The sequence below is a fragment of the Pezoporus occidentalis genome, unplaced genomic scaffold (genome assembly GCF_034315485.1).
Source record: "Pezoporus occidentalis ecotype Australia unplaced genomic scaffold, CSIRO_AGI_Poc_V1 ctg12, whole genome shotgun sequence".
NCBI classification, from domain to species: domain Eukaryota; kingdom Metazoa; phylum Chordata; class Aves; order Psittaciformes; family Psittacidae; genus Pezoporus; species Pezoporus occidentalis.
Genome location: NW_026912994.1, coordinates 1954459 through 1971896, shown reverse-complemented (window position 1 = coordinate 1971896; position 17438 = coordinate 1954459). Strand labels below are relative to the sequence as shown.

Sequence of the window (17438 nt, the reverse complement as noted above, 5' to 3'; positions counted from 1 at the left end):
TACCTCCATAAAGGAATTGAAATAATTTTGTCTCATTTAGAGTAACAGTGCATCTGAAAGTGCTTAATAAAAATATAAAAAATGAAAAAGTTTAGCAGACTGATTCATTCATAGAAGCATAGAATGGTTTGGGTTGGAAGGGACCTTAGAGATCATCAAGTTCCACCCCTCCCTACCTCATTTGCATCCTGAAGCAGTATTTCAAACTCCATCAGGAACTGTAGTGATAGGACAAGGGGTAATGGGTTTAAACTAAAACAGGGGATGTTCAGGTTAGATATAAGGAAGTTCTTCACTGTAAGGGTGGTGAGGCACTGGAACAGATTGCCCAAAGAAATGGTGAATGCTCCATCCCTGGCAATGTTCAAGGCCAAGTTGGACAGAGCCTAGGGCAACATGGTCTAGTGTGAGGCATCCCTGGGGCTGGAACTAGATGATCTTAAGGTCCTTTCCAACCCTAACCATTCTATGATTCTGTGATTTAATGGGAATGCTAGAATGTCTTTGCAACCTCTCTGAAGTAGGCTGCCTTGGCTAGATTGTAGTCATTCTCTGAGTTAGTTTAGGGATTTTGAGGATTACCGTGTCATTCAACCATAGTGTGGATCATAAATAGCCTTTGGGCATCCTTCCCTATAAGATATTTTCCTCAGCACTAATACCAAGTTTGTACAAAACAATTCTGCCCCATATACTTGCTGTAGACGAAAAGAAAACATGGAAGATTTTTGATGGTTTGGGTTTTTTTTCCAACAGCTCTACAGGAAAGAAAATGTAATACAAAGCCAACACTACAATATTTCTCCACAAACTAAACAGTTCTCATTTAGTCAAAAAAATAAATAAAAATCTAAATGTGTGTTACAGCACCATCTGGTGACCTGTGCCATAAAAATGTCCCCTTTTATTACGACACTCCAGAGATACAGACAACAGCCAATTAAGTGTCAAAAAAAGGTCTTAGTGTTTTCCATTCTTTCAGTTCGCCTAATGATACAGACTATGGGCCCTGTTTACTCTTTTTGATTTAGAAAGCTGTAGGTACTTAATTCAAAGACCCTTTTCTGTAACACAGGCCAAGATAGATTATACCCCAAAATTTCGCCTCCCAACATAGCATAATTTTGGAACAAAGATGCAAAGAGCTGAACAAATTAGTATCAGTCACTGTAAGGTATTATTAACTCAGAGAGAGAATTTACAGCTTGGTTGCTAAAAGGCTTTGTTTGTGAAAGCCTAAGAAATCTTGCCAGTAACAACAAATGGTAGCCAGCGTACCAAGGAGACTAAATTAGTTGTCACAGTCATATGTCCTAGGTATATTCGGTATACAAACCTGTGTCTTGCTCTACTCAATAAAATAAACTATCAAGGTAACCAACATCACAGTTCTGTGACACAAATAATTACAGTTTTGTTGGAGAAAATCTTTCAGTTAATCCTAACTGCCTTTTCTTATTATTTTCTCCCCTTGTAAAACCCTCTAAAGAGGGTATACAGAAGTTTTGCTGATTCTTCTTCTTCCTAAAGCTAGTCTCTAGGAATGTTCAGCTGGGAAATCTACCTTTAAGTTTTATGATAAATTTGCTCAGAAGTGTAAAAATGGATTGAAAACAGATACAATGTTTATTGTGGAAAACATGGTGAATGTTCTCAAACATACTAATTAAGTGTCCAGTAGCATGTTGGTGGATAATACAGCTTAGGCTCTACTTTGGTACATACGTAATTTTGTAGTCCCTATCCTTAACCCAAAACCATTGCTGCTGCACATAATACTAATGAGATCTTGTACCTCTTGTTTCCTACTTAAAATACTAAGAAGGAGGATAATAATTTTGTTAAACATTTGAGTGTTTTGGCAAGGTCATTATCTTAGAATTAGTTCTAGTTTATTTTCTGGCATCTTTTGCATTAGTAGTTTCATTACATGTAACTATTTAGTGAAATCCTAATTATTGTTCATTGTTTCCTCTGTTGTTAATCTGCTGGATTTGTTGTGTTCCTTCCTGTAACCTGTCACACAAAAAGCTACGGTATAGATTAGTACCATGATGCTTAGTTAGCAAAAAAATATGCTATCCGTGTCACTGTTAAATTAATCTTTCTTACCATTAGAGCTTTCACCTTCTGCATTTCAAATCAAAGTGCTTTATTATTTTCAACATTTTACCTAAAAAAAGAGGAAATATTAATAACTGTTTTTTTTCTTCCTCAGGAGTCACAGTCCAAGTCCTTTCCACAGTCCCTGTCATGTTCAGCTACTGGGTAGGCTCCTACTGGCATATTTTGTAATTTGCATGTGTAGCAAATTTTAAAAAAAATAAATGCTTCCTCCTATGAATTAGGTGATTGAAGCAGTCACTGGAGCACTGAAGTAGATGGGGAGTTGTTCTGTTGTGAAAAAAGAAAAAACAAAAGAGAAAAAACCAATCCAGGTCGGAAAAGCCAGCAGAGTGTCCTGGTGAAACTCCACTCCTGAGGACACTCAGTAAGAAAGAACAAGACAAGAACAGAATTTCTTCTGGGGACCTTATCGGGGTAGTTGGAAACAGGGAGAGAGTTTACACTATATGAATCCATGGTCAGCAGGTAGATGTGTATGTACAGATTCCATGAAAGCTAGACATTAATCAGCACTTTCTCATTAAAAAATGAAAGAAAGAAAAATACATATTCGTGGTCTTTTAAACGTGGCGTGGGACTCACTGACCTAGAAGAATGCTTTGAATCTCAAAATTCAGTAGCAAATTTAAATCAGTGTGTTCCCTGCATGGTGATCTTGAATGCATCAAAGAAATAAAAGCAGTCTGAGAAGACAAATCATAGCAAAAAGTTTTTCTAAATACATTCTAAATTTAACTATTTAGCTCTATGTACAAGTCAAGCTGTTATATGTAAACCGATACGCTGTGTTAGAAATCATTGTGTTAAGCCCACATATAAGTAGTACCACTGATCTTCAGAATTTCTTTTTGAGTGACATATATTTAAAATTTTATTCTGCTATGCATGGAAATATTTTCCATTAAATATGTATTAGGAGGGAAAATGGGAAACTGATTGTATGGATATTACATTTCCCTTATTCAAATTATGACTGTTATTTCCTTCTAAATGTTAGAGAGATTTGCTCGAGTTTTCTCCGTAGAATTCTCATGATCCAGCAGCTCACATTTCTTATTTTTATCTCTCCAACTCCAGTAATAAGAGAGTAAATATTTCATTGTTATGTTAAAAAAATATATGCTGAGGTTTTTGCATTAGGATAGAAGAGAACAGAGTACTGGTTTACACAGAAGACCAGATACTTGCGTGCATCAGCAACCTGGGCTTTATTACACTCATCCTGAGCAGTAGAGGCAACAGCAGTTGACAAAATATTCAAAACAAGAAGCAGAACTGCACCCAGAGTTTTTAAAATGAGGCAGAACTTAGCCTTACTGATTTCCAGCTATTCAGAACTGTAAAGTAAATTCTAGGTTCAAAACGTGTCTCTGAATTGTTTGCAGTGACATTTACCCAGTATCTTCTAAAGGTGATAGCATTTGAGAACTATATTTTAATGTACTGTTCTGCTTAATATCTTACCAGGCCAAACCTCAGGATACTTTAGATCTAGCCCAGATATTAAATAATGACTTAGCTGCTACAGTAAAAAAATACCCCAAGAGGTTTATCGGCTTGGGTACATTACCTTTGCAAGCTCCAGACCTGGCTGTGAAGGAAATGCATCGCTGCGTGAATGAACTTGGATTTCCTGGAGTACAAATAGGATCTCATGTCAATGAATGGGACCTGAATGCACCAGAACTCTATGATATTTATGCTGTGAGTATATGTTTCTTTCCTTATTCTTGGAATTCTGAGGTATGGAATTCTGTCTAAAAATACCTTGAGACTTATTTAGTCATCAACTACATTCATAGAGCCGTTAAAACAACAGAGACTTCTAATCTACTTAGTGATCAGAGACATGTAGCTTTAATAATATATGATAATTCATCATAGGATAATAAGGACAATAATACAATATAAAACATTCTGAAAACTGTTTATGATATGAGTTCTCACTGTATAGTTGCTTTCTTGACTTGTGAAGATGAGTAAAGTATCAAATAAAGTATTTCTGCACTGTGATCTTGGGTTGAAGTTACTGTATCCAGTCCTATTGACATAACTGATAAAAATCCCTGAGATTTTCAGAGGTACCTGTAGAACCGAAGAACCATACAGAATTATGCAAATAGACCAAAATTCCAAACTCAATGTATTGATTATAAAATGAACTTATAGATTGCATTTCTTAAATAGTACAGGTTATTATAGTTGTCGGCTTGAGAACTGATCCATAGAGGTTATTTTTCAGAATGCTCAATTTATTCAAGAATTCTGTTAGCACAGCATCCAGGGTATATTTTTATGCTCATATTCAGTCAGTTAGCAACTTCTCCTCTTGGAGATGCACACATTCACAGAGTCACAGCAGGCTGAGGTTGGGAGGGGCCTCTGGAGGTCACCTGGCTCAACCCCCTGCTCAAGCAGGGCCACCTGGAGCCAGACACCCAGAACCATGTCCAGATGGCTTTTGAATATCTCCACGGACAGAAGCTTCACAACCTCTCGGGGCAACCTGTGCCAGTGCTTGGTCACCCTCACAGTAAAAAAAGTGCTTCTGGATGTTCAGCAGGAACTTCCTGTGTCTCAGTTTGTGCCCATTGCCTCTGGTCCTGTCACTGGGCACCACTGAAAGGAGCCTGGTTCCATCTTCTTTACAGTCTCCCTTCAGGTATTTATATACATTGATGAGATCCCTGCTGAACCTTCTCGGGGCTAAACAGTCCCAGCACTCTCAGCATTTTCTTACAGGAGAAATGCTCCAGTCCTTTCACCATCTTTGGACTCTCTCCAGTAACTCCATGTCTCTCTTGCAGACACTGAATCATAGAATGATAAAATACCAGGTTGGAATCAGGGATCACCTGGTCCAATTGGCAAAGCACAACCTAGACTAAATGTCTCAGCACCCTCTCCAGACTAATCTTAAGGTATCCAATGTTGGGGATTCCCACCACTTTAGTGGGGAGATTATTCCAGTGATTGATTCCTCTCCCTGGGAGTAACTTTTGTCCATTACCCCTTGTCTTTTCCATTTGACTCCTTGTAAAAAGGGAGTCTCAATCTTCTTTGTAGCCAGCCTTTAAATACCAGAACATGGTGATAAGGTCTTTCCCGAGCCTTCTTTTCTCTAGGCTGAACAAACTCAATCTTTCCTCACATTGCAGGATTCCCCCCGCTTTAATCATCTTTGTGGACTCCCTCTGAACCCTCTCCAGCCTGCCTATAGCTTTTTTGTATAGTAGGGACCTAAGCTTAACACAGGATTCCAGGTGTGGCTTGACAAGTGTTGAGTACAGTGGGATAATGACATCTCTATCTCTGCTGGTGGTGCCCTTGGTGGTGCAATCCAGCATCCTGATATTCCTCTCTTATACTGGGATCTCTCTTTTATACTGTGCATTCTTCAGCTTATGTTTAACACATGTAGGAAGTAACCCCTACCACTTTTAGAAACATCACTGGACAAGAAAAATTGTGAAATTAAGCTGTATTTGGTAATGAACATTATCAATCTACCAAGCCATTTATTGAATTGCTATTTTTACTTTACAAATGTAGATGGCAATTACTCCCTACAGTCCAAAAGCTGCAGCTTTATTTATGCATGTATGGGTAAATAAACCCAAATTTTTCAAAACTGTGATAATCTCCTTAGCAACAAGAGGGGATCCAGAAATACATCTCACAAAATGAAGATGTTAAATCCCAGTTAAGCATATGAATGACTCTGATGACTATTAAATATAAGCACATAGTTAAATTAGTTAGAATCAGCATCCTGTATTGTTCTGTTTTCCTTTGTAGCTTTGGAAAAATGTATATATTTGAGACAGATTATTGATCAGATTTCAAACTCTTAGGGGGGATTAGGAATAGTTTTAACTTTTCTTAAACCAGGTAGAAAGCCTAAGGGGACAAATGTAGTGCAACTGCAATGAAAATTTGTGAATGCAGCTGCAACACTTCTGCAAAACCATCCTAAAATGGTTCTATAAAACATTACGAGAATTCATCCTCATACATATAATGAAACCAAAAGAATGCTAGTATGAGCCAGCCAAATTTTATATTGCAAGATTGCTGACAAACACACCTAAAAAAGCATTTTTGTACCATATTAATCTGAGGAACAGTGGCTTACATTGCGGTTTAAACCCAGCAGCAACTAAGTACAGCCACTTTTTCACTTCCTTCCCTCCATGGAAAACCAAAATGTCCTTGATTTAGAGTAAGTACTACTTAGCAACAACTAGAACACTGGTGTGCTATCAGCATTATTCTCATACTAAATCCAAAACACAGCACTGTACCATCAACTAGGAAGAAAATACATCCCAACTGAAACCAGGACAGCTGATTTAAAAGGTATTGTCAGAGTTTCCAACCATGTAGTCTCAAAAAGAACTTTGAAACTGAGTGAGGACTTCAGGATATGGCCCAGAGGAGTAAATGTAACTAACTATTGCTTATCGTTCTTTTTCTGGGCCTATTTTCATTACTAGTACTCATGGTCAGTACAATTTTGCAGATAATCTTTAAAGCACGGCTAAGAACTAAGATGCATTTTGGTATGATTAGTAAAGGTTTAGGTTTCTTTTTGCTACAGGCTGCTGAACAATTAAACTGCTGTCTCTTTGTGCATCCCTGGGACATGCAGATAGACGGAAGGATGTCCAAATATTGGTTTCCCTGGCTAATAGGTGAGTGTATATTTACTTTGCTTAATCTACATTTATGAACTGTCACTATATTATGCCCAGAAGATTGTTACAAAGGTACTCGTACAGAGAAAAACTACATTATTTTTCTATCAATCTTATATTTTTTTAAGTCAAGTACTGTAATTAAGTCTGTTATGTAAATTCAGCAGTCATTTGTTTTTAAGCTTGTTTAGTTTGTCTAACTTTCAAATACCTAGAATTAAAATTATTCAGACTAGCAATAGAATCTAGTATTCTTTTTTGTCCTGTGTACAAGGAGCAGATGACTAAGGAAAACTGAATTTTCTCTGAAATGAGATCCTCAAAAATAACATGAGTAAATGAAGGAGTAGGCAAAACCAAACATTACTTCCTAGCATTTCTCGTATCATTTCACAGAAACAGGTTGATCAAAGAAGTTTACATCAACTCGAGCTGAAACAACGTGTACTTTGAAAGCTCCCCATGGATACAGGCAATTATCTAGTTCCTGATTTTTTTTCCCCATCTACTAGGTAAATCAGAACATTGAATAACAGGAGGCAGGTTATAATGATATCTGGAAATGTTTAGATGTGATTCCATCCTCACTTATTCTGTTTTGCATTGTTTTGTTTTGCATGGTTTTGAACTGCATCCAGTAAAGGTGTTCTGAAAAACATACATAATATACATACAATATATGTTCTGCATTATGCACTGGAAAATCTTTGTGTCCCAAACACCAGTGCATTATCTTAAAACATACCACTTAGTCTTAATCAGAGCAGGCTCAGCAACACAAAAAGACTCAAATTCTTGCATTTACTTAATGAAGTATAATTAAAATATTTTCCTACTAAGCCTAATAAGGCTTTGCATCTAAGCATATGGTAAAATATTGGTAGGTATTGTTTCCTCCATAAATGAGGGGAACTCATTTCCTAATTTCAAGCTGGATGTCTGAAGTTAGGCACCTAAACGGCATGATATTCTACATGTGTTAGGTGTGCTCAGAAACCAAGGCCCTATGTAGGAACCTAAATTGCTGTTATGTTCCTAACACTGGGCACCCAAGTTACCTAATGGCAAAGAGAGAGGCTATTTCTAAACTGTAGGAACTGGCACTGTGTCATAACTAAACCTCAGATCTGTGTTGAAATATCCACCAACGTATCTGCCCTACTTTCCACACAAATGAAACTCAGAAACACAGGTGAGAGAACCTGGCTTATTCCAGACTTGTCTTTGAGCTGGGATAACTAAGTAATCAAGCCTGCAGTGTGCGTTTCAGGACAAACCCAATCTGCCTGCCAGCTGTCCTAGTGGTGTAAAGTAAAAAGTGGGCTTAGAATTCAGATCTTAGCTTCCAGTCCTGTGTCCTCATTTCAGTTAATTAATGTTCAGATCTGCATTCCTCTAATAGAAATAATGCATAACCTTTGGCAGCTGCTCTGTAACTATTATTTTTTCAGTAGACTCATGGCTAATTGAAGAAAATTAACATTTCAAACTCAAATAGGAAAACAAAAAATAAAACTCTCATACAGTAAAGCTTTTTTTGTTCTTAGGCATGCCCACGGAAACAACCATAGCCATTTGCTCCATGCTTATGGGAGGAATTCTTGAAAAATTTCCTAAGCTGAAAGTTTGCTTTGCACACGGAGGTAAGTAATGCACCATGTGAAACCTGTAATTCAGTTGAGCATGATAACAGTTGTATTTTCTGGCATGCCAGCTAGTGCTAACCATAACATGCTAGGGTTACCACTTAAACCTGCAACCAGCTGAGTACTACTACCCCGAAGAAGATAATCTGCCAGACAGGCTGCTTGTATGAACACTCTCTAGCCTGTTTCAGCCAGTGTTTGAACTGTTACAATAGTCTTTAAGGGAAGCAAGGAGGAAGAGGAGACAGGAAATGATTTGAGGAAAGGGACAAGAAAGCAGCAGAAGGCATTTAGGCATCACAGGAGTGAAGAAGTGAGGAAAACAGAAAGAAGCTAATGGAATGGAAAGACCTAAAAATTGCCGGTGTGGAGCACTTCCTTTCTAAATAGCTAACAGTAACATTTGATCTGTTGATAAAGTGGCTTTTTTCCCTCCTGCATATTTTCAGGTGCTTTACTAAAAAAATTCTTCTTGCAGGTGGAGCTTTTCCATACACAGTGGGGCGAATCTCCCACGGATTCAATATGCGCCCTGATTTGTGTGCACTTGATAATAAGGTGGATCCAAGAAAATACCTTGGTTCATTTTACACAGACTCCCTTGTCCATGACCATGGTGCACTAAGGCTGCTGACAAGTGTAATTGGAGAGGTGAGTTTTAATGCTTCCAGAAGCAGGAGAGTCATTCTTTATTTAATTCCCTATGAAACAGCGAAAGGAGAAGAGAAGAAGAAAGCAGGAAGAAGATAGCATATTCACCCAGTAAAATCAGAACCTGAGCTACTATAAACCAAGGGGCTTCTTCTATGTTTATAATGTTTTTAATATACAGAGTTATTAAAATGGTGTTTTTAATCAAGGAAATCATGCACTGTGAACCTTAGTTCAGTGAGGCTAGTTCCTTGTGCAAGGTCATTCAGGATGAGACTGCAAGTAAAGACTGCTTCATTTGGAGCCTTGTTTTCAAATGCCTTAATTTTGAAATTCAAGTGTATACTTGACGAAATCAAATTGTATTTCCACTTGCAAAGCTATAGACAGAAAAAAAAAAAGTCAATAATAAGTTTTTTGTGAGGATTCTGGAAAGAACATTAAACATCATGGGGTTGAAAAAATATTTTAATTGTTAAAGAGTAAAGAAATCTTTGTAGTTTAGCAACCTGTTTAAATGGGATTCAGCATGGGACAGAAAAATCAAAACACATTTCAATACTTTCTTCTCATTAGTAAATGCTCAGGAAGGGGTTGAAAATGGCATCATTCATGCCAGCTTCCAATGGATCATTACAAATCAACAAGAGACCCATTATTTGTGTCTTGATCTCTTGACCTCCAGGAGATTCTGCACTTAGCAGACAGATACTTACCAGGTGTCAAAAACAGAAATGCAAGCTCTGACACTGACTTCCTTGTCTCAACAACTGTATCCCTGTTTTCTGTACATGTTATAGCAAATTTCTTTTGGCAGTGCTAGTCCTAGTGAACACTGACGGAGAGATCTCTGTGTCGGGAATGAAGTTTTAGGCATCAGCTGGGTTACTAACACAACACTAGGGCTCCAGACCAGTATTGATTTCTTCTAATTTCTGCTACCAAACTCTAAATAGTAAATATATCATGGCCAACAGCCCAGGACTTTTTACTATTTACTATGCATTACCTTTTGAATCTAACTGTAGTTTACAGTAACCAAGTGGCTTTAAGTAGGTTTTACTCTAGACGTAAAGATTTTACTACATGTGATGTGCACATCCATTTTACAAGACACCCAAAGACTTGCAGAGTAACAGTTCAGCACTTGCTTTCAATTATCTCCTTTTCTGAGAAATCTTCCCAAATCTAGACCATGTTCATACTAAGTATATTCTTGTTCTACGTAGTATAGATGGATGAGTCTGGCTCTTGAATTTTAAATTGCCATAACCCTGGTAAGTTAAAAGCTGTGTGACAAAGCATGGCTGAGACCTACAGATTGTTTTTCTGGTCTGATTTTGTTAAGCTGAACCATAGACGTCAAGAACCAAGCAAGAGAGAAAATACAACAGGATGCCTAATCCATTGCTGACAAACTTAACTTTTTCCTGTTTAAAATTCTGTAAAATGGAAGTCTCAGAGCAGTTCTGCTCTAGAGTAACAAGTTAGCTTTGCATCTCAAGGCTGCTCTAAGCAATGGCTTTTGTCTTTGAACCACACTTAAACTGTAACTTCTATACCTTTCTTCCCAAGAAGTGACACATAGACTCTGACCCTTAATTAGCCTTTGCAAAACTGAAATTTAGTTGTTTGAGGAGAGAGAGGTTATGGACTGTAATTTGATAATCTAAAAGTCACTCGTCAATAGCCTCTCTGGTGTCTTGTGTATTTTGCCAACAGACTTCTGAAATTAAGCTCCTTAACACAATAAATTTGTCCAGTGTACTATGTGGGATGTTGGTGTCGTCTTTAATTCTCCTCTGGTTATTTTGAGCTCAAGCAATGTGACATCAGGTAGAACCCAGTGCTGAAGAGTCATGAGTCAGATCCCAAAAACATAGATGCTTTTACCCACCCAGGAAAACTAAAAAAAAAAAAAAAAAAAAAAAGGAAGTACATTTTCTTTCTCTTATTCAAAGCCTAGGACATCTTATCCTTGAAAAAACATTCATATCACATTTTCTACCTTTACTTTATAAACATGCAGATTAAAAAAATGCCCTCTTTTACCAACGAAAATTGATGTTCTCCCACAATACCATTTCTCTTAGTCAAATGCTTCAAAAAATGCCAAATATCTCAGTGTTCTCAGTGTAGTCATATATTGGCAGAAAAACACTTATAAGATGGATAAATGCTGGGCTAAAAACAATGTGATTGGGTCTTGAGGATGGCATTGTAACTTTGTAAACTGAAGGTCTGAAATAGGACAGCTCTCCAGAGTACAGCTGAGAGCTGTGCAGGAAGGGCAGTAGTGTGTGTAAAGATGTGCATAGACATGGCTTCAGGTCCCCCGGGAACAGCCATTCCCTGGCATCAGAATGTAATGTGTTGGCTTTCAGCTTATGAATATTAAAATCCAGTGACAGCTGTGATGAGTCATATACATTTAACTTCATCCCTTCTTAGATTTGGGTGCAGGTTAATTGGAGCCTATCCCAGTTCAAGGAAGCAGAAATACACATTTCTGAGAAATAATTTTGTAAGACTGCAGAATTGCTGCAGTCCTTCACTCTCCAACCATGGTGAGGCAGCATGAATACAAATAAACACAAAGCTCCTAATGACACTGGCTATCAAAAGTGAAAAACTGCATTGATGGGGATGAAATGATTCAGTGTATTTCTACAAAATCTGCATCACGGTGATTCCTCAAGAGCCATCACCCAAAGGTGAAACATGCTCTGGCTAGAGTTGGAGCTGAACTGGATATGGCAGTCTGTCCCTTTTTTGATAGACATCCTAACAGTAGGAAAGAATGTGAGATTCAAGGCAAATAGTTTTTACTAACATAAGAGGATGAAGTCAAGCCTGATGCCCTTTGAGATTAATTTTAAGATTCAGGCCCCTATCATAGTGAAAAAAGTTCTCTTGAGTAGGAGGCTCTGATTAACTGACGTTAATCATTATCCCTATACACCTTTCTGAAAGGAGAGATGTGCTAATTAACATATTGAACTGTAAATCCTCTAGGGAAAACTGCCCTTCTTGATACACTTTATAATTATATAATACTACATCCATTATGCTAGGAGTATTATTTATCTGCAGGGACTTCACATGACTTCTCTGAGGCTGGTTGCTAAAGAAAGGTATTGCAATCCCTATTGTATAGGTGGCTACAAAGCTGAAGCTCAAAGAGTATAAACGCATAGCCTAATATCACTAGTAGCAGACAAATAATGTTGCTTCTAAATTCTTATTAAATTACAGCTCTTAATTTTACTGCTACTGAATAGGTAACATGATCAGTTGTGAAAAACTTTAAAGGAAAAGAAAAATATAATTGAAATAATATGTACATATTATTCCAATGAGGGCATGGGATGTCCTTCCCGTTTGGTATATAGGAGATATACAAGAACATAAATCTTCCTGGCTTATTTAACCTTATCATAGAACCTTGACTAATAAACAGCTGGGTTTCCTTCTCCTTTACTTAGAAATACATTTTCTCAAATAAACCCTGTATGTCTATTGGTTGGGGTTTTTTTGCATATGGCATACATCTGGGTTTTGTCTCTGACGAAAATGTCTTGTTATCAGATTGAATATTATAAACAAGAGAATGTATTCAGCTTCTTAAAAGTACTCACATACAAATCTATTTTGTTCAATCTACACTCAGAACTTCATCTAGTAGACAGAGGGTAAAATCTCTTCTATTCGTGTGGCAAGACTTCTGCAATAAATTATAACACAGAGATATAGGCCAGAACAATAGAATGTGTATCGGCTGCTCGGATTCCGGAGAAGGTTTTGTTTAGGTTTTCAGAGACTCTCCGGTGACATCTACTGGAGGTAAAAAAATTTAGAAAGCAACATATGACAAATAAGAAAACCTAACCATTTAATAAAATAACTGAATTATGTTTTCTTCATCCTATTTCAGTATTTGTAACTGAGTTCAAATATTATAAAATGTGCCCCAAAATTATAAGCTTCACTTCAAATTCATGAGACCTTTAAAACCATTTATTTTTAATGAAAACTCTGGGTTTCAAATATTCAAGTCTCCAGGAGGTGAAGCTTAAAGGAAAACAGACTTGATAAAATCAAGAGAGCTAGCAGTGTGCGCTCTCCAAGGCAGATAAAATGGGGAAATATTCCTGTATGAAAATGAACCCATAACCACAGGGACCTATTGAGGATATGCCTATTTCTTTTCATCTCTGATAACAGGAATGTTGCATACAGGTTTTTTATTGAATTTTCTTTTCACTGACTTACTTTCAAAAATAAATCATGTCACTTATATTCTCAATACATATTTCAAATGCACAGCTAATATCCAAGGCCAGTTAAAGTCAATGACTTTTTAAAAAATACAGACTTCCAAAAATATATGCAATTTTGTAAATGAGATTTTTGATTTTATCTGTAGCTGAATATTATATTTTTTTAAGTGTTTGTAGTAATTTTACATTGTAACATGCTGTAAGTAGTATCATATTGCAATTATTACACCTTTCAAAGTATTGCACAAAAGATAACTTTAATTGTTTTGTATTTTTTGTTATATGCTCTTCTCACATACGTATCATTTTAAGTTTGTGTGTGTCTATATGTGTGTGTAGTCAAGAATTTCAAATTCAGGAATGCAAATCCAAGCATCTTTTCTGAGTTTGGTGGAGAACCTTCTGAGATTCTTAAAGAAATGTGTCAAAACCACTCACACTCATTTTGGATTGCACACCACAGTGCAGAGCATGCAGTGAGACAGAAAAAGAACCAAACACTAAGTCAAGAAACAGAGGAATAATTCTGTGTATCCTTATTGAACATTTAATTATGGAAACACTTCATCAAAATTAATCACTGCATTTTAGGCAAACTACTTGCAGAGCCATGTAGGAGAACAACAGATGCCTTTTTGTTACATTTCAAACCAGCAGTACAGAAAACCAAGCTGAGGAGGAAATTACCATTTATGTTTTAGTCTCCTGAGCACTATACACTCATGCTCATGGGCCTGGGATTTGCATTTTGAACTTTCTGTCAGAATAAAAATACAGAAAACTTCTGTTAGACACCACAAAAAAACAGTTAACAAATAACCTGTACTTTGTCTCCCAAAATTAAATTCACCCAATAAAACCTTAAGTTGTCATTTTCAACCTTTGTTTTCTTCCTAATGGAAGTTGGAACCCAAAGATTATCTTCATATTCACTTTTGTAATTAATCAATCCAATATATACATGTAATTTCCTGTGGTTTATTATAAATTCCAGAAAAAACGTGCAACTACGTTGTTTAATGTAACTACGTATGTACAACATGTTTTTTTATTGCCAGGACAAAGTTATTCTGGGGACAGATTACCCTTTTCCACTTGGCGAGCTGGAACCTGGAAAATTGATTGATTCAATGGAAGATTTTGACAATAAACAGAAGGTATGATCTTTACATTTGGGGTTTTCTTCCCCTCCTTTCAAGCCTCTGGTTTTAGACCTGAGATGAAACACTGACAAATCAGTGTAGCACACTGATTTATGCAAAGAGGCCCTTTAGTCTTTTTGCAGCAGTTCATTTTAAAACACAAGTACATTTCAAAACACGAGTAAAAGCATTTGAGTAAAACAGGAATTAAGCACACACAAACATATGTATGTGTTATGTTTTAACAGGATAAACTCAAGGCTGGAAATGCTCTGGAATTTCTGGGTCTTAGCAGAAAACAATTTGAATGATTATAAAGATATTAAAGAGACCAAACTTCGGAAATAATGCAGAATCCTCTCATTTGCATGTGCAACTATACAGGTGAAAAACAAATTTGACAAGTACATTACAGCCTAAACCAAATCCAGAACAAAAACAAGTGTCCTGGAAATGAGTATGCACAGGTGTTTCTGTGTGTTTGAGGATTTAGGTCATGTTTTAAACAATTCTGAAATTCTAGGTTTCACGGAAAAAGAAAGATTTCCTCTTTTGCAGTTGTAATAAAAATCTCTGAAAGATAATCAGTGTTGTGGTATTAGGACTTGATTCCCAGGAGAAAGAACAGAGAAAATTATGACTTGCATCCATTACATTTCAGTTTTGTTATGCCCAATAAACAGAATTTAAAAGAATCTCAAACCAGAGGTTTTGTTGGTGCCCAGTAAAAAAAATAAGACATTTGCCTTTACCCACGGAATGAGGTGGCAGTATACACGCTGCAGCTCAGCACTCCAAGCACACGCACCAACACTTCAGAAATGTTGTGATAGGATGAAAAAGGTCTGTGTGTGGACTTGTACTTTGCAGCTGCCACCTACACCACTGGCAACTTCATTCATCTGACGCAATTTGATCAATGCAGTTGTAGGTGTACTAATAATGTATTTGTGTGGGTAATACGTTGTGCATCGCTTTCAAAATAAATACTAGTATTTAGCAACAGTATGGTTTAATGTTCCAGTCCTTAAAAAAAACTGCTTCTTAAAAGTAAGCTTGGCTACTTTAAATGTTGAAATGTTAATGCGCTACATAGTTGTAGTCCTGCTAGAGGAACGGAAAGATGGTTTACTTTCTAGACTATTGACTGAAATGGGTTTTCATGCTTATCCACTGGGTGCACAGGTGTCCTCCTGAGAGGATTTTATATCAGTCATCAAAATACTGATGAGCACTTCCAGTCTCCATTCTCATGGGATCCTTTGCTGGCTATGCGTGCTGTCACCATTCCTGTTTTGTCTTAAAATGCTCCAGGAAAAACAGAATTAGACAGCATTTGGTTTTGTAGCTGTGTCCATAACAATCCTTATGCCACAGGCTGCAACCAAAAGATGCTGAACATCAGCAGTTCGTGCTGATACCAGTCTCTGCTGGACTACAAAGAAAGCTTTGTCCTTCTTTAATGTCACACACAAAAAAAAAACAAACCAAAAAAACCAACCCAACAAAAAACACACACCAAAAAAAAAACCCACCAAAACCCAAACTAAAACGTAAAAACAAAATAAAACAAGAAGTGGTTTGTGCAGGTCAATTATGTTTTCCTAGTGTGCTGGTTTTGGCTGGAGTGGAGTTAATTTTCTTCACAGCAGCTACTAGTACAGAACTATGTTTTGGATTTGTGTTGCAAAAGGTGTTGATGACACAGGGTTGTTTTTGTTACTGCTGAGCAGTCTTTGCAGAGAGTAAGGATCTTTTCTGCTCCCCACCACACCTCACCAGTGAGCAGAGTTGGGATGCACAAGGAGCTGGGAGGGGACACAGCCAGGACAGCTGACCTCAACTGGCCAAAGTGATATTCCATACCATATAGCATCATGCTTAGTATGAAAAGCTGGGGGAAGCAGGAGGAGGGTGAAGGACATCTGGACTGATGGCGTTTTGTCTTCCCATGTAACAGTTACACATGATGGAGCCCTACTTTCCTGGGGATAGGTGAACACCTTCCTGCCCATGGGAAGTGGTGAATGAATTCCTTGTTTTCCTTTGCCTGTGTATGCACAGCTTTTGCTTTACCTATTAAACTGTCTTTGTCTCAACCCACGAGTTTTCTCACTTTTACTCTTCCCATTCTCTCCCCCATCCCACTGGAGGAGAATGAGTGAGCAGATGTGTGGGGCTTAGCTGCCAACTGGTGTTAAACCACAACACCCAATTACTGCATCTGGAGCTTTACTATACTGCTTCTCCAAATACAGTCCATAAAAGACTACTGGATCAGAAGTTGAAGTAGTTAGCAGCACACAGGTTTGGGCTCTGGCAATACCACAGTTTTCATGTAAGAAGAGACTAGGACCTAGATAAAATAGCTTTAACAATAGCTACTGTCCTCAGGTTCACAAGATTTCTTTTAACCTTTTTTATTTAAATATCTACATGCAAGCACTGAGCTACTGAAATGTACATTAAATTTCAGAGCTGAAGAAAGGCAACTTCATTCTCATATTCTCTTTCTTTGGCATATTAGATTTTCACACTTGAACAGATATAAGAGGAAAATACACAGTGATCCCTCCAATGCATTTGAACTGGATTAATTATGCCACAGTTAAGTCAGTGAGAAGGCACTATTACATCTTTTGAGTACCAAGGTCTGGAACCTTTCCAATAGCAAAAACAGTATTTAATTACCTTAGCCTGTGACTGACTGGGTGATTACAGAGCTCTGCATGGCAATTAATTAATATGCATACCCTGCATAATTAATATTAATTATGCACTGTCAATAGTTAATGAGATTCTACTTACTCTCAAAGTATTTTTAAGACAGGGATATATATAATCTTCCCTTCATCTTCCTTGTTCTTTTCATTAACAAAGGTAACATAAAATTGT

At 37.2% G+C, this 17438-nt stretch overlaps 2 protein-coding genes across 5 annotated transcripts in view; one reads left to right on the top strand and one right to left on the bottom strand.

The window, feature by feature from the left end:
• The window catches only part of ACMSD (aminocarboxymuconate semialdehyde decarboxylase), a 47257-nt gene extending 31214 nt beyond the window's left edge, over positions 1-16043 (top strand). For all 4 annotated transcript variants that reach the window (XM_062606207.1, XM_062606201.1, XM_062606198.1 and 1 more), the window contains 7 exons: positions 2219-2268; positions 3595-3831; positions 6728-6821; positions 8372-8467; positions 8949-9121; positions 14460-14558; positions 14792-16043. In XM_062606207.1, coding sequence (XP_062462191.1) covers positions 2219-2268; positions 3595-3831; positions 6728-6821; positions 8372-8467; positions 8949-9121; positions 14460-14558; positions 14792-14854 — 812 coding nt within the window. In that variant the 3' untranslated portion in view covers positions 14855-16043. The remainder of the gene's footprint in view (positions 1-2218; positions 2269-3594; positions 3832-6727; positions 6822-8371; positions 8468-8948; positions 9122-14459; positions 14559-14791) is intronic.
• ZRANB3 (zinc finger RANBP2-type containing 3) overlaps positions 1-17438 on the bottom strand; it is a 494211-nt gene that overhangs the window by 353745 nt on the left and 123028 nt on the right. The gene's annotated exons all lie outside the window — the stretch shown is intronic.